The following is an 18,027-nucleotide window of genomic DNA, read 5'->3' on the forward strand; positions in this document are numbered from 1 at the left end:
ACTCGATCAAGTCTGTGTTTTGGGTATGTTTCTTTTTGGTGGCTGTATGGCGTTCCTATGACTAATTACTTCACAGAGTGGCTGGTTTCATTTTATGATATCACCAGCGCTAAAGAAAATGTTTGTAGAGTTCTCTCTTAACTTGTCTGAAGGTTCTTTCTCTCTTTCTTTTTTTACTTCTTCTTTCTTTCTGTCTTTTTGCACAGTTATTGTAATAAACAAGTTGCATTTGCTTAGACTTTGGTATACTCTGCTCAGTATACTCTTTGACATGTTAGCGAGTATGTGCGATAGACGACACCAGGCGAACTGTCAAGGGACAAGCAGTCAGCCAGTAGTTAACTTGCGCCAGTCAAGCAGCCAACATAAGCAGTCGCGGAACATAAACAGACACGACCGAATGACCAACACACACACAGACACAAAACATACTAGTTCTACCTCATCACATCCACACAGTATTTCCCCTGTTTATTTTCAACTTCGCCAACTCAAAGCAATTTGGTAATGTCATGTAGTGAAGTTTCTGGTGTATACAACACATAAATGCAAGTGTCGATTAAATAAATTATTTAAACCACAATCCGATGCTTTCCTATTGTTTTACTTTGATGTCATCCACATGCCTATTTCATCTGCTACCTCAACGGCATCTTTTGCTACACCATCCCACTACAGCTGTTATGAAACTAAATTTATAATGTTGTATAAATGATATGGATGTATGTATGTATGCATGGTCGGGTTGTCGGCGACTAAACTGGCAATCCCATCAAGCTTGCTTGGTAAGGAGTTGATTGTTGGACACCCTGCAGGACGAAAAATAAGACCTGTCAAAGGGCGGAAGAGCTCATGAGCCATCTGACTATGTGTACATGTGTATGTATGCATGTATGTATGCATAGGGACATGGAAATACCTGGGTTGGTGTCCAGGCACGTGGTTGGCCCACTGGGAACGGGAGGCTCCTCTCTTGTTGTCACATGTCTGTAGGAGAGGGACACTCCAAGAGAAAACCTGCAACATGGACAATATTTGATGATGTTGGTAAGTTCTTTTCGAGTTTATGTTGTCCATGTTCAGAGAATAGGATTGGATTTGTGCAAATCCTTTCCCCACTATAAAAAAAAAATCATCATGCACGGCTGGTCGTAGCCTTCGTATGTGTGGGACTTTCGATCAGGCATTGGCAATACTCGAACACAAGTTTGCAGCCATCATCTAGGTAGGTAGGTGCAGTATGGCTGAATGTTTAAGGAGTTGGTTTCAAAACAACTCGGTCTCCGTACAATTGCATGGGGTCTTGGACGAGTGGTATTGTTTATTTGAAACTTTGTCACATGGGTTCTGCCTGAGTATCACATTAGACGTGTGCGTGTATGTCTTTTTCTTCTTTTTGCTTATTAACATTCTCTCTAGAATAAGAGAACCGGTTTTGAATACAGTAACAAAAGCCCCATTACTGCAGTTTGGATATTAATAACTGTTACATCTCTATATTTAAGAAAGTCTTGTGTATTTTTACTATCCCACATACAGATAGTATTTATAAAGTTTGTCATTTTCTTTTTTTACTTGAAAATCTTAGCTCCTCCAAATTGTGGCTAAGGCATTTACTAACGTAGCCAAATGCATCAGTGATTATTGATATGATTGTAAATTATAATCAGAGTAGAAGAGTTGCAAATTTCAAAACAGTTTTCTATAAATTTTCTCTTTCTTGCTGATTTTGGAAGATATGTTTACATTTCAGTGGCAACTAATCTTTTTTTCCGTCGCACATCACTTTGTCAGGTTTGTTGTCTGTACCTGATTGAAGTTTTGATAGGAATGTTCCACCAACATTCCCTGTGCTTAGGGTTGCCAACCATCCTTTATTTCAAAGGACAGTCCTTTATTCAGCTCTATTTGTCTTTGTCCTTTATTGGGATTTGAAATGACACTATTTGTCCTTTATTTTGAAATCGTTTTGACTGCTAGTTCAATTTCCTGCTCTCAAGATGTGATTGCAAAAGCATTTACTTCTTGTAAGAGTTCAGACTCTGTCAACTCTGTAGTCTGCACAATATTAGAAGCACAGAGCAGCAGACCAGGGTGTAAAATTAGCCTCATTTTATGTATAACTCAATTCTCCATTTAAAAAAAAAAGGCATTCATTTTGGGAAAATGAGAAAATCGTAAACTATGTTACTAAATATGAGAATCACCATCAAGAAAAAAGAAAAGAAAAAACAACAGAGAAAGAAAAGAAAGAAAGGAAGTGCCATTGAACGTTTGGAAAGGTAATACCTCCGCCTGAACTGAACTGAGACTCATGAAGAAGAAGAACCAAAACAAATATGGCATATTATACAACAAGGTAGTGATGAGGCCCTTCACAAAATTGAGACATAATTTGTTATAAATACCAGGAGAACAGTGAAATCTATGTGAGAAAACCTGTAATAGTAATGCCAATATTTCATGTTATTATCAGATAACAATATTAATTGAAAGTGTGTTTTTGAGACATGATAATTTTTACATTGTTACAAGAATGTACTGATTAGGCCCAACTATTCAAGTGCTAGCATTTTGATATCAGTTCACATTTCAAGTTATGTGCATTTTAGATACATGCTTGTTGGGCCATATAGTATCTTTTTGCTTAATATTGTCATGAATGGTGAAAAATTACGATTAGTAATTATTATTTTCAAATTCAATACATCTAGTGACATCATCGTGAGCCTGTGAGGCCCAGTGCTTGTTCAGTTAGATGCTAGTTCTCTTGCACCCCACACTAAATGGCCAAGAACTAGGCTAGAGAATAGTTCTTTAAGTTAATTTCAGGAGTTTGAAGTTATAAGAAATTCTGGGCTTTATGCACTAGCATAATTTGCTTTTTCAGAAGCTAAATAGACCTACCATAGCCTAAGCTATATTCACATTATTTGAAATAGCTTCTAACAGTGTCTGTGTGAGTGTGCAGATATGATTGATCATTGACTTTTTCTTGACCTGCTTGAAGTGCATGCATTGACTCTAGACCTTGTTTCACAACATATATTTTATTTCAATGCTAAATCAATTATTTTCTTTCACAGGGTTTTAATACATTAGTAAGGCGGGACTACAGTGACTGCTTAATATTTTGTAGTCATGGAACCCTCAGTGAAAAAGAATAGATTGTGCTCATATAACAAAGATTAGGAAAAGGAGTATGAATGGTTGGCAGCAACTAATAATCCACAAGAGGCAAAGTGCATTATTTATAATAGTACCTTTAAAATTGGCTATATGGGTGTTGTAGCTTTCAAACAACATAAAACTTCTGATAGTCATAAAAGTAACTGCAATGCTTCAGCTTCCAAATAAATTTTTCGTAAAAGTCAGTACAAAAGAAGATAATGTAATTGCTCCAGAAGTAGCTCAAATATATCATGCAGTTAAACACAATCATTCATACAACACCCTTGATTGTAGCTTGAAATTGAATTCAGAACAGGGTTCCAAAGTAGCTGGAAAGATATCTTTTACTGAATTATGTAAAATGTGCGTTTTGCAATTAGCTTTAATAACACTGTCATTTAGTGCATTATCTGCACTAAAACATGAAACTCTTTCTCAGTCAAGTTACAAATTGTCCATAGTAACTTTGGAGGAGCTAGAGCCTGTGAATGTTACTGTTTATGTGGAAATTTGCTGTCAATGTCAGAATCTTGCAGGTTTTTATATCTATGGAGTGGATTTCTTATATAGATCACGTTGTAACGATACAGAATTAAATGTACTTAGTTTCACATTGTTAAATATGCTGTCGCAGATAAAAGGTGGTCAGCTCAGTGGCTGGCACGGATGGCAATTGAATGGATAACCAACCACTCTGCATTGAGTTATTGTAGTGTGTGCATGGCACAATATGGTGACAGCAGTAAAACAAGATAAATATATCAAATCGAAACTAATCGCATTACCAGCACATTATTATCATTAGACATTGTTCAACAGTGTAGACTCAATATATACATTCGAATGTAGCAGGGACCAACTGACCTTTAATCACTGTTTGTATGCTGTTGTGTCCACTACTCTGATTGGTTGGTATTGGCGCAATTTGTCTCCTACTCTGTTGTGCCAACTGACCGCAGATAGCCAGTTAGAGAGCACCATTTTCAAACTCTGTTTCGAGCTTACTACTTTCTATAAAGACCCAGCTTTTTTCTCAATACATGTCTTTGGTTCCTGACCTTTTAAGGTCAAACAACTGACCACATAGACACAGCCAGTTCCAGCAACCACATTGAAACTTTCCAACTTTGTCCAACAGCGTTACGGAAAATTGATGAGACAATTGATGACTTTGTTACAAGAGCCCGAATGATAGCAAAAAAATATTCTTCATCACCATCACCATCTTCTTAATGTTGTCAACATCATCTCTCTACGTACAGAGCTCAGCAAGCAACTTGCCCAGGTTCTAACACCTCTTTGTTCATGAATTACCTCACCATGGATCAACAGCAAACATACAACCTGCAAGAACTCCTGTACCAAGTGAACCAGGCTGCAGCATCACAGCTATGACTTCACGTTTGGCATGTACCTGCAGCCAGCTCATCTTCATGGCCACAACTTCTTGATACATTACAGCTATTGTACAATATGGCAAACCTGTGGCATTTGCATTGAAAGCCCTTGACAAAACTGAGTCAAACTACCCAAACATTGATCATGAAATGCTGGCTGTGGTATTTGGAATCACCCGTTTCCACACATACCTTTATAGACATCCATTTGAAGTCATCACAGGCCACAAACCCCTGGAGGTGATCACAGAAAAACCCTCCTTCGAGCACCACCCCAACTACAAAGGCTGCTCCAGAAAATTCAGGGATGCGATTTCAAAATCAAATACCGCCCAGGGCATACTATGACATTGACTGACACTCTCTTGTCAGTTCAAACCACATGATAGCCAACATGTGACCCTGAGAAGGTTACCTAATTGCTGGTTTCAGTTTGTGACAAACTTTCTAATCATATCAAATCCGTGGTTGTTGTAATTAACAGTTGGAAGACATTCTACTGTAAATATAATCTGATTCATTCAACTTATCTTATGAGAAAAATAACAATTAAGCTCAATTATTGTATGATGAGTTTAATGTATCAAAATAGAAAAATAAAACAAAAATAACCCAAATCTGCACGTTTACCATTGCCTTTTAATTTGACTTCTGTAATTTGTTTAATTTAAAGTTGTTTGGGATCTTGGAAGTATTCTGAGTATTGGATCAACCTAAAACACCCAGTGGTTTGTAAAGGTTGAAGGCAGTCTAGTACTGTAATAATAAAAGATTTAGTTCTGAATCCTTAAAAAAGCAGGGCCTGCAACATATGCTGCAATTACTACAAGATAAATCCATCACTGATAACATGATAGCCTTCAGATTATGTCAATATTATTTTTCTCATCAACGAATACATATTTCACAATCTTGGAACCTGCATTTCGCAATCTGGGACATTCATCTCATAATCTAGCACATGAATAACAATCTAAGATATACATCTAACAATCTAGGACATGCATTACAGAATCTGGCACATGAATCTGAGGCATTTATTTCTACAGTATCATATTTCACAGGATGACATTTCATGATAAAAGTAATGTGATGACATTTATGAAACAACAAAATATTACAATCAATGTGTAGAACAATGTTTGTTATTGAGTCACTCCAGTAGTTAGTAGTTTGCCAAATTTAAAGTAGTCCAATGTTTAAAATGGATTTCTTCAGTGGACTTCATATGAATAAACTTCATTCATTACATAAAACAGTATTTGATTTTTTTCCCCCTCATATAAAATCTCTTTTTGATTTAATATTGATTAATATTAAGTAACTAATGAGTCAACTATGGACAATGCCTTTATATCTGAGAGTTTCTGTTGTATTCTGTTGCCATATTCTTCACTAGTGAACGTGTCTGGGTTAAGATGGCCAGCTAACTCACTATAGATCTTGTAACATTCAGAGTTGTAGGCAACCTGTAGAGAAAAGAGAAAAAAAAAGAGTCAATGATTAAAACCTTCATTATTGATTTCTTTAATCAATAACAGATTTATCCTAATTAAATATCCCCCCACTTCCTATAACCTCAGTAGTACTCAGTTCTCCAACCCAGTCACAACTAAGGAGACTATCTAATCACAACAGAGCAACCTCCACTTGACCATCACTCTGTAGTCTTCTGTCTTAATAATCTCCATGAAAACACACCACTTACATTGACGCACATACATACACTGACATATACACACAAAGATCAACAAAGAAACCAATGAGGGAGCCTCTATGCAGTCAAGCAGCTCACTAGTCCTTAATATCTTTGAAAAGAGGGAATGGTCATGGTTAGAATGCTTCTTTGACTGGAGGTCAGGAAGACGAGGACTGACATGATGCTGTAAAAAGAATCTACCTCAATGAATTCTGTCTGAGCCATGCAAGCATGGAAAAGTGGACATTAAAACAAAGATGATGATGATGATTTTTCAATTGTTGGCATCATGGGTCAGATGAAACTTCACTGAGGCAGATTTTCTATGGCCAGATACTCTTCCTGTTACCAACCCATACCTGTTTTCCAAGCAGAGTAATAGAAGTTATGGGTTGGTAACAGGAAGAGTATCTGGCCATAGAAAATTTGCCTCAGTGAAGTTTTCCAAGCAGAGTAATACAAATTACAAATATATGTGTAATATATATGCTTAACTGGTACCCATGCCATTGGCACATAAAAATCACCCACTACACTGTTGAAATGGTTGGCGTTAGGAAGGGTCTCCAACCATAGAAACCATGCCAAATCAGATTGGAACCTGGCATAGCCCTAGAGCTTACCGGTTTCAGTCAAATCGTCCAACCCATGGAAAATGGACGTTAAATGATGATGATGATGATGATAATGATGGCTGTGTGGTTAAGACGTTTGCTTCCCAATCATATAGTTCTGGGTTCAGTCCCACTGCATGGCACCTCAGGCAAGTGATTTATACAATAGCCTTGGATGATTAAAGCCTTGTGAGAAGGTGTAATAGGAGGAAATTGAAAGAAGCCCATTATGTGTGTGTGTGCGTGTGCGTGCGCACATGTGCACACGCATATGCATGTATGTATGTTTGTTTCTCCTAGTCTTGAGATCACATGATAGACGTAAAGGATTATCACTGTCATGCAATTACTTTTCTGTGAAAACATGTCTGACCATGGGGAAATATTACCTTGTTTAGAAACATGTGAGTGTTGTTGACAGGAAGGGCATCCAGCTCTAAAAATCTGTCTCAACATCTCTCATCTGACCCATTCAAGTATAGAAAAGCCATTGTTAAAATGACAACAATGATGTATAAACAACTTGACTCCAAATTGCATTACTTGACATAACTCCAGCCCCACTAAAAAAGAAAAAAAAAATTCATTGCTTGGATACAGTACATTGTGTATGTGTGTGTGTATGTGTGTGTGTGTTAAACTCTTATAATATGAAACCAACCTGAGATTTGATTAATGCTTCAATACATGATTGAGGGTAACTAATTTGGAGATCATATAGTTTAGACATATCTTCCATTAAGATTGTGTGTAGTTCATAGCACTTTCCTTTGGCTGGCGTCAAGGATTTCTGGCTCTGAAAGAATTAAAAAAAAAAAAAAAAACCAGAATAATCACTCATTTAAAAGACAAAGTATTGGGGCATCCCATAAATAATGTGGTTTTTTTCAATTGCATGAACTAAAAGTCGTAGGGAGATGGGATAAGCGACTTGCATCAACTTGCTATAAAAGCAGGTAGTAATTCTTAGTGCAGATTTTGAAGAGTCATCATCATCATCGTCGTTTAACGTCCGCTTTCCATGCTAGCATGGGTTGGACGATTTGACTGAGGACTGGTGAAACCGGATGGCTACACCAGGCTCCAATCTGATTTGGCAGAGTTTCTACAGCTGGATGCCCTTCCTAACGCCAACCACTCAGAGAGTGTAGTGGGTGCCTTTACGTGTCACCCGCACGAAGGCCAGTCAGGCGGTACTGGCAACGGCCACACTCAAAATGGTGCATTTCATGTGCCACTCGCACAAGAGCCAGTCCAGGGGCACTGGCAACGATCTCGCTCGAAAATCCCACGAAGGTCAGTCAGGCGGTACTGGCAACGGCCACGCTCAAAATGGTGCATTTCATGTGCCACCCGCACAAGAGCTAGTCCAGGGGCACCGGCAACGATCTCGCTCGAAAAATTTCTTGTGTCACCCGCACAAGTGCCAGTCCAGGGGCACCGGCAACGATCTCGCTCGAAAATCCTACGACGGCCCCGCACAAGAGCCAGTTCAGCAGCACTGGCAACGATCTCGCTCGAAAATTTTCATGTGTTACCCGCACAAGAGCCAGTCTAGGGGCACTGGCAACGATCTCGCTCGAAAATCCTACGACGGCCCTGCACAAGAGCCAGTCCAGGGGCACTGGCAACGATATCGCTCGAAATATTTCATTTGTCACCCGCACAAGAGCCAGTCCAGGGGCACCGGCAACGATCTCGATCGAAAATCCCACGAAGGCCAGCCAGGCGGCACTGGCAACGGCCACGCCCAAAATGGTGCATTTCATGTGTCACCCGCACATGAGCCAGTCCAGGGGCACTGGCAACGATATCGCTCGAAATATTTCATGTGTCACCCGCACATGAGCCAGTCCAGGGGCACTGGCAACGATCTCGCTCGAAAAGCCTACGACGGCCCCGCATGAGAGCCAGTTCAGGGGCACTGGCAACGATCTCGCTCGAAAGATTTCATGTGTCGCTCGCACATGAGCCAGTCCAGGGGCACCGGCAACGATCTCGCTCGAAAATCCTACAACGGCCCCGCACAAAAGCCAGTTCAGGAGCACTGGTAACGATCTCGCTCGAAAGATTTCATGTGTCGCCCGTACATGAGCCAGTCCAGGGGCACCGGCAACGATCTCGCTCGAAAATCCTACAACGGCCCCGCACAAAAGCCAGTTCAGGGGCACTGGCAACGATCTCGCTCGAAAGATTTCATGTGTCGCCCGTACATGAGCCAGTCCAGGGGCACCGGCAACGATCTCGCTCGAAAATCCTACGACGGCCCTGCACAAGAGCCATTTCAAAGCTATAATGAAAGTGAGAAAGGAACATATTTAGTATGTTTTGCCTTATGAGTTCAATAAAGGCAACAACGTAATGGAAAGTGCGAGGAATATTAATGCAATATATGGGGATCGGACAATAAGTGTAAACAAGTGTCACCAGTGGTTCTAGAAATTCCGAGCTGGAAATTACAGTCTAGAAGACAAATTTCGTCCTGGAAGATGTGTAGAGCTCGACAATGGCGTCCTGCAAACCCTGGTGGAACTAAATCCCATTATAACTGCCATTGGAAAAGTCAGCAAATTGGGTCAATGGGTTCATCACAAACTTTCCAAGTTTAATTGCACACAAAGAGTGAATGTGTGCTCTTCGTTGCTGTCACATTTCACGAATGAACCCTTTTTTGGACCCTAATAGTGACTGGTGATGAGAAATGGGTTTTCTATAAAATTGTCAAGCACCGAAGACAGTGGGTAGGTAAAGGAGAAACAATGGCACCCCAAGCTGAAGAAGGTCTTCACCCACATAAGGTGTTGTTATCTGTTTGGTGGGATACGAAAGGTTTAGTCCACTTTGAACTTTTAAACTCAAACCAAATGATAACAAAGGAGATCTACCATGAGCAGCTTGAGCGGCTTAAGTCAGCGTTAGAAGGAAGATGGCCACTTTTGGTTTCAAGATGAAAGGTGTTCTTCCATCAGGATAATGCTTGGCCACATACAATAAGGATGACTTTCCAAAGGCTGGAGCAGTTTGAATGGGACATGATGCTCCACCTACCATATTTGCCAGACATTGCCCTGTCTGATTATCATTTATACTGTAGTCTTCAAAATTATTTGGACAGGAAAAATATGAATTCTGTAGATGATGTCTACTGGAGGAGTATTTTTCATCACAGACAAGTGAATTTTGGAAGAGGGGTCTTGCAAGCCTACTAGATAGTTGGAAGAGCATTGTAGAAAATGAAGGAGTATATTTTAGATTAAAAAAGAACTTTGTCTATCTTAATTTTGAAAAATAAAAGAAGCATAAAAATCACATTATTTATAGGATGACCCAGTATATACAGAGCGTCTAAAGATAAAAAGAAATTAGTATTGTAGCGTACACTTGATAAATTTTTATTATGATCACTATGGATCGGATACAAAGATGTGTACAATACAGGACAAACAAATAAACAAAATGTATGAGTTCTATGATCTTTTAAAAAATTTACGATTGTCTTTATATAAAATTTAAAATTCGTATGTTCATTGACTTTTTTTTCTCCTTTTAAATATACCGACAAACATATGCCTAAATACACACACACACACATTATATATATATATATATATATATATATATATATATACACATACATACATACACACACACACACACCCACCTACACACACCCACCTACACACATGTATATATATTATAAAATAAAACGATTGGGTTTTTCAACCCGGCAGCCTATAAGGCCCAGTAGCTCGCCTTCTATTTGCTCGATGATTAGTTAGGGTGACTCACACCCACCTTTTTCACCACTTCCTTCGATCTCTGTTCATATACTTTAGCTGACAGGGTTCTCTTTTCCAGCCCTATCTTGCTCTTCAGATGGTATTTGAAGTAAGTCAGCAATCCAGGGCCGGATATGTAGGACCCTGTCACAAAACCTTCCATTCTTGTCCTCCATATGCACTCTTTCAACACTGCTACCGTACAGAAAAAGCAAGCCTCACCTTCCTTTGAGAGTCCAGTTGGCGATATCATCTTTATCATAGACTCAGCTGACAGCTGTAATCGTCCCAGATGCGACAACACGTGTTCTACATAAATTATCAAGCTGGAGAGCTGCCGACAATGTACAAAAGCGTGTTGGACAGTTTCACTGTCCTGCTCGCATCTTGGACATGTCGGTGGCACTGCTAAACCGTGCCTGGATAACTTCTCGCGAACAGGTAGAGCATTCCTGTAACACTGCCAAGTCAGAGATTTTTGGAAATTATCCAAGTACTCCGACTTGAAGGTTTTACGAAACAGGTTGGTAAGTTGGTTCTCGTCGAACCCCAGAGCCTCTCCTAGGACGTCATCGTTTTTCCCCTCCACTACCCCTCTGTAGAATACCGAGGTGGTATTCCCGCAGCCAGCCTTGCCCGTCTTGTGGATAAGCCAGAGTGCCTGACGGCACTCCTTTTGCCATAAAGTCAGATTACGTCTTCTAATGAGACCGGGTTTAAATCTTTCCAGCGAGGCCGGTCGCGGTAAGAACTCCTCCGCCAACGGACTCCACACCTTATCACCCTCCAGGTGGCACCAGAGATGTCTCAGCCTCAACGCATGTCTGCGCATCATTAGCCAGGGCAACCCCAAACCACCTTTTAGCGGTTCCTGGCAGCACACGGAGCGCCTCACAAGTGGCTTCCCCCCCCTCCACAAAAAGCGGAAGAGGAGTCGTACCAGCTTGTTTAGCCAAAAATCGGGGCAAGGCACAACGGACAGGCGGTAGGTGATTACAGATGCTATAAACACCTGCACCACCTCCACTCTACCCTTCAAGGACAGAAACCTTCCGTACTATGGCCTCCACCTTGTTCACTACCTCGCTCCAATTCTTCTCCGTCTGGGAGTCTAAACCAAACCAAACTCCAAGCAACTTAACAGGACCATCTGTCCAGTGTCCAACGACACTGGACGATAACGGCTTGTTCCTCCAGGTGCCGAGGCGCAAACCGATGGACTTGTCCTTGTTAACTTTTGCTCCAGCCACCAATTCGTATCTTCGGAGAGCTTCTTCTACACAAGGTAGTTGTGCTTCTTCAGACACGATGAGAGTGACGTCGTCAGCATAAGCAGAAGTGAACTTACCGCATCCAATCTCATTAGGGATGTTGCCTAACTTCTCCAGCCTCTGCAGCAATGGCTCCAGGGCTAAGACGTACAGGACCGGGGACAAGGGACACCCTTGACGAACAGACCGCTTGATCGAAAACGGCTCCGTTAGGTAACCGTTTATCTGGACGGTGGACTTGATGCCGCTGTACATAGCGGAGATCAACCCGCGAAAGCCTGGGCCTATCCCAGCCGCTTCGAGGACGGCCCCCAGGTACCGATGGTCTACCCTATCGAATGTTTTACTTTGGTCCAAGTTTGCCGGTTAATTTCTCAACCCTGTCTAAGGTGTAGCGGAGAAGGTGAAGGTTGTCCTTCCCGACAAGCTTCTCCGCGACAGCCCTCAACCTTTTAGCTAACACCTTGGCTAAAATCTTTAACTCTACGTTTAGTAGAGTTATGGTCCTGTAATTACTAATACTATCCCCCTTGCTTGGGTCTTTCTGGATCAGCGTCACAACTCCCCGGCTTACAGAACTGGGAATTCTCCCATTCTGCTGCCAGTTTGCATAGACGCTTGCCAGGACATCCCCAAACAAGTCCGGCATTAAACGATAAAACTCGTAGGGCAGACCATCCAGTCCCGGAGACTTTTCCCCCAGGGCACTCAGCCAGCACCCGTCTTACCTCCGCGGGAGTGATCGGGCCCTCACAGCATTCAGCCTCACGTGCCGAGAGTCGAGGCCCGCCAGCTAGGAAGTCCCTTAAGGGCTCCCCGCTCTCCCCGAACACCCGAGCGAAATGCTGGTGAAAGGCCTTTTGCATCTCCTCCTGTCCATAGATCCTGCGTCCCTGCTCGTCAGTTAAAGACTTAATACAGGACTTCTTGCCCTTCTGACTCTCCACACGACGAGCCCATCTGGCTACGTTGATACCTTCTCGTTTCCCAGTGCGAAACTTAGCTCTGACTCGGCACCCTTCGTGTTTGGCATTGAGGTGACGGTACAAGACCGTTCTCGCCGCCGTCACTCTGGATGCGGAGCCAGATTCCATTGCCTCATCTAGACTCTTGACTAAGTCCCCTTCTATTCTAGTCCTATCTAAACTTAGCTGATTGCTAAATCTAATGGACTCAAGACGGATGGCTCTCTTGAGGGCATGCCACCATCTATTATTAATGATGGTGCCACATAATGCCCTCTGCACTAACTCCTTAATCCGGGTACGGAAAGCTACACAAGTCAAAATAGACTTGTTCATTTTCCAATACCCGGGTCCCTGTCTATGGCACTTATCTATATGCACCTCACACGTCACAAGTTTATGATCCGAGTAAGGCACAATACAAAAATGTGGACAGCTAAAGCTATGCTTGTCTCTTTCCTTAACAAAAATTCTGTCTATGTACGATCTGAGTGAGCCGTCGTTATTACTCCACGTCCACTGTGGAACGCTCGGCTCATCCAGTCGGTAGGGGTCTACTAGATTAAAGCTCTCTAGTAGACCCTTGAGGCAAGGATTCCCTTTCCTATCGGTGGAGCCTACACTATCGACGCGCGCATCGAGAATAATGTTGAAGTCCCCTAGCAAAACTATGGTTTTAGACGTCAATAAAAAGTACTCCAGGTTCCGAAAAAAATCCGACTGCCCGTGTCCGTTAGGAGCATAGGCAGCTACCAGCCTGAAAGACTGCTTACTTTCATGTGTTACATCTAGGACGACCAGCCTACCTTCTGGGTCCAGAAAGACAGTACGTGTCTGCAATTCCAAGTTTTTCTTGATAAGGACTGCCACGCCTGCACCTCCTCTCCGGCTCGGAGAAATAAATTTCTCGTAACCATTGAGGAGGGGCGAGAACGCTCCAGGTCCCTTCATCTTGGACTCGGTGATCACAGCCACATCTATTCTATGTGAGATGAGGTCGTCCAGAAAACAAGCCTGTTTCCATTACGACCTCATTCCACGCACATTTAAACTACCCAATTTAATCATCGAAAAAAAAAAAAAGGTAAAAATAACACTTACGGTTGTGAGAGGGAGCATGACAGTTTGTGTCTGCCTGCTTCCTCCGCACTCCCCTCAGTTGCTGGGCTTTTTACCGGCGTTGCCACCGGGCTCTGGGTTGGTGTGGCTGCCGGGCTAATCACCAGTTTTCCAGATATCACCTCGTGGGTGACATCCTTGATCAAATTCTCCTTCACTACTTCTTGCAGAAATTTCTCCTTCCACACTTCCTCTCCAATTTTCGCGAATCTCACCTCGCTGTCTGTACTCTTAAATGTCTTAATTCGGTGGTGCGCCATTATCAGGCGAACCACCTTCTCGTTCTTGGCATTAAAAGCCACAATTCTATCCGTGTTCTTGAGTCGTTTCAATGTTGGTGGGTGGGGGATGGCAAAATGCTGGTCTATCAATGTAGTACCAGCGGGGTAGGTTTGGGGAATTTTTTTTTAGTTGTTCGTCATTTTTGTCAATTTTTTTTTGTTTGGGGTGGGGAGTCCGGGGTATTTCCCTTTTTTCATTTGTGAGACACCGTCGTGAAATCTATTTCTTCTTCGTTCACTAGGTTCTCCTCCTCTTTTTCATTCTTATTTTGTTTTACGTTCTTCTTTATTTTTTCCTCCTTTTGGGTTTCAGGTTTTTTTTCCTGGATTTTCTTTAGTTGTTGTAGTGTCAGTTTCATGTTTTTCTGTTTATCACAGCGCTTTGGGGAGGGGTATCCGCCATTTTTTTTGTGCAGGCGGAACGAACGTGGCCCTTCTGCCCGCATTCAAAGCATCTAGGCCTACGTCCTTCCACTGATACACGCATGGTACGCCCCTCCCCTACGAAGACTCTATCTGGTAAATTTTCGAGGACTGCGTTATCTGCCTGAATGACCATTTCGAGGCTTTGACCCTTCCAGTTTGTTGCTTCTTTCCTCTTCATGCTTAAAATTGTCAGCTTCCCTTCTACGTCGTAGATAATTGCGGTTGCTACCCAATACACATCATATCCGTCGGGAATTTCTTCCACCGTAATTTTCGCCGTTCTACGGCCTAAGTACGTAGGCAGCAGCATTATTTGGTCATTTTTAAGTGTCTGGGTTGACACGTCTTTCGCTACGCTTTCCGACTCGAAGTGTGCTTCTATTGTTGCGCTCTTCACTCCTCGGCAAACGTAGCGAATTTTCTTCCAAATTGGTGCCAAGCACCGCTCAACGATTTCATTCTTAACTTCCATGATTTTTTTCTCCTTCAAGTTGTACACCTTGAAGACCACGGTTTTTTTTTAATTACTTTGATGGTCTCAGGGGGCGGTATCAACTTTGTTGTGTCTCCTGATTTTTCAATTAAGTTTCTGAACTAGAGTAGCTTCACCATAGCTACTTCCAGTTAAATTACGCTGCCGCCTACGGCGTCAGAAAAGCTTTGTTTTGCCTGGCTTTCCTTGTTTGTAACGGTATTTTTGTTCATGGTTGTAACAGCGCTTCTGTCCTTGGTTATAACGGTATTATTCCCTTCTCCCATCTCGGGAAAGTCGGTTTTTGAAGCCAGTTCAAATTCCATAATGTTTTTTTTTTTTAATTATAAACCTTGTCACAATTGACAAGAAAATCAATTATCAAAAAACAACCTCGAAAGGTTAACAAAAAAAAATAGAAATCTTCTACCCCGTAGGGTGAAAATAACTTTAAAACAGTTCAAAAACAATCCTAATAAATAATCCAACAAAAATGTTAACAATAAGTATCCAAAAAGCGAACTCACATGAACTTATGTTACATCCTGGTATTCGCTCCACTCAAAATCTGATATCGACCCGTTTTGTGTGGACCAATATCAACAAGGACATCAGAGAATGGACCAAGTGCTGTGTCGCGTGCCAAAAAGCAAAAATCTACCGGCACATAAAATCACCAATCGGTTCATTTTCGCAACCCGACGCACGATTTCAGCACGTTCACATTGATATTGTAGGACCTCTGCCACCTTCGCAGAATTACACTCATCTGCTCACCTGCGTGGACCATTTTTCGCGATGGCCCGAAGCTTCGCCCTTATCCGATACATCGGCAGAAACGGTCGCCAAAACGCTGATATCACATTAGGTTTCGCGTTTTGGCACACCCGCAACAGTCACCACAGACAGAGGACGTCAGTTCGATTCCCACCTTTTCGCCGAACTGACTCGTCTACTCGGGTGCAAACACACTCGCAATACTGCTTACCACCCTGCAGCAAATGGCATGGTTGAACGCTTCCACCGCCAACTCAAAACAGCTATTAAAGCATCTGCAGACTCTTCCAACTGGCTGCAACATCTCCCCCTCATCCTTCTTGGGGTAATCTTCAAGTTTAGGGGGATAAAAAAAATAAATAAAAATATTCAAGGGAAATAACTGAACGACTTACCAGTATTATCCGTTTTCTTCTAGCTGTTTATAAATAAATCGCACCCTAACCCTAACGTCAATCAAATCACGTGTGTGATTTATTTATAAATAGAGATGTACGGAGAATACTGGTAAGACGTTCAGTTACTTCCCTTGAATATTTTTTTTTTTTATCCCCCTAAACTTGAAGATTACCCTCCTTGGTATTCGATCCACGGTTAAGGTGGAAGTTGGACACACTCCGGCAGAACTAGTCTACGGCACAACACTCACCTTACCTGGGCAGATGATTGAACCTGTTACATCACAACACCTTCCTGACCCAGCACAATATGTGCACCGATTGCGGACATCCATGTCGCATTTGTCAACTGCAGGCCCCAGACAACAGAACGTCGTTTCACATGTTCCCAAGGACATCAACACTTGGACTCATGTTTTCGTCAGAAACGATGGCATACCATCTCAACTCCGGCCACCATATTCCGGGCCGTACAAAGTCATCAAACGAGAGCCCAAGTATTTCGTCCTCGATATCGGAGGTAAACGAAATACCGTATCGATTGATCGTTTGAAAAAAGCCTTCATCGAGGACGACTTACATTCAGTTCCCTCTGTTCCTCGAACGGACTCACCAACCCCAGCAAACACTACAGATTCTGCACAACCCCGGCACACTAAATCGGGAAGAACTGTTCGATGGCCCGCAAGGTTTGTGCAAGTTTTTCGGGTAAGTCCCAATTCTCAACCTACCCATCTTCTTTAATGAAACGCATGCATCAAAACATAACTCACATGACTGCATCACCTACATACAAACCCAAAGAAATCAACGAACATTTTGTATACATAAAAAAAAAGAAAAAGAACAAAAAAAAAAGAAACATTGTTCCACATCAGCGAAAAACTTTCTGTATTTAATGAACATTTCACAAGCGAACTTTTTCGATGAACACTTCTTTCATTTTTGCATGTACATATGTTTTGTTTTCTTTTTAAACTGTTTTGCTTGCTTGTAAAAATATTTTGTTATCTGACGTTTACACACACTTGCAACAGTCACATTCTCACTTGTGCTACCATTTGATCTTTTGCGCCACTGAAATACAACCTGCCTCTATTTAGACCTCTAGTGGATCGAGTAATCAATAGAGGCACGTCTCTTTCAACGCGCCAACATGTTTCTGCCTGGGCACATATATGCATTGGGATCTTTATGATTTGACGGGCAACACTTGTTTTCTTAACGAAACACTTTCAAACTTGGGACACTGGTAGAATGTGTCATACAAAACAACTTTTTTCTCTTAGCCTTCTTAACAAAAAATTGTACATCGCAAGTTATTTCATGTTAAAGTTGTCGTATTTCTGTAATTTCAACCAATCACTGACGTCTATTCAGCTGAATACAGTCAGTGCTCTTTTTAGAAACAATAATTTTTACCGGTGTTAAGAGTGTTATTCCCTGTTTAATTATATCATTATTCCCTAGTAAGGTGTTAGGGTTTGGGTTAGTGTTATGGTTATGGACTATATGTAATCTGAACCTTTCCCCCCCTTATTATTATTTTTATTTTTACGGAGTCCCACGTTTTAGGCTATGGAGATTCCGATTCTGAAAAAAATTTTTCAAAAATGTCAATTTCAAAATTTCGATTCCCCCCCCCCCCCGGTTTTTAT

General features: G+C 41.7%; 1 protein-coding gene and 1 pseudogene across 1 annotated transcript in view; both read right to left on the reverse strand.

The window, feature by feature from the left end:
* The window catches only part of LOC106869112 (bridging integrator 3), a 50,372-nt gene that overhangs the window by 6,202 nt on the left and 26,143 nt on the right, over positions 1-18,027 (reverse strand). Inside the window, exons 9-10 of the mRNA XM_014914658.3 lie at positions 7,543-7,677; positions 143-6,037 (exon numbers count right to left, since the gene is read on the reverse strand). Of these exons, the coding sequence (XP_014770144.2) occupies positions 5,885-6,037; positions 7,543-7,677 (288 nt within the window). The 3' untranslated portion in view covers positions 143-5,884. The remainder of the gene's footprint in view (positions 1-142; positions 6,038-7,542; positions 7,678-18,027) is intronic.
* On the reverse strand, positions 13,994-15,715 carry LOC149137168 (uncharacterized; annotated as a pseudogene).

The sequence above is a fragment of the Octopus bimaculoides genome, chromosome 2 (assembly GCF_046866305.1).
Source record: "Octopus bimaculoides isolate indiv1 chromosome 2, ASM4686630v1, whole genome shotgun sequence".
Classification (NCBI taxonomy): Eukaryota; Metazoa; Mollusca; class Cephalopoda; order Octopoda; family Octopodidae; genus Octopus; species Octopus bimaculoides.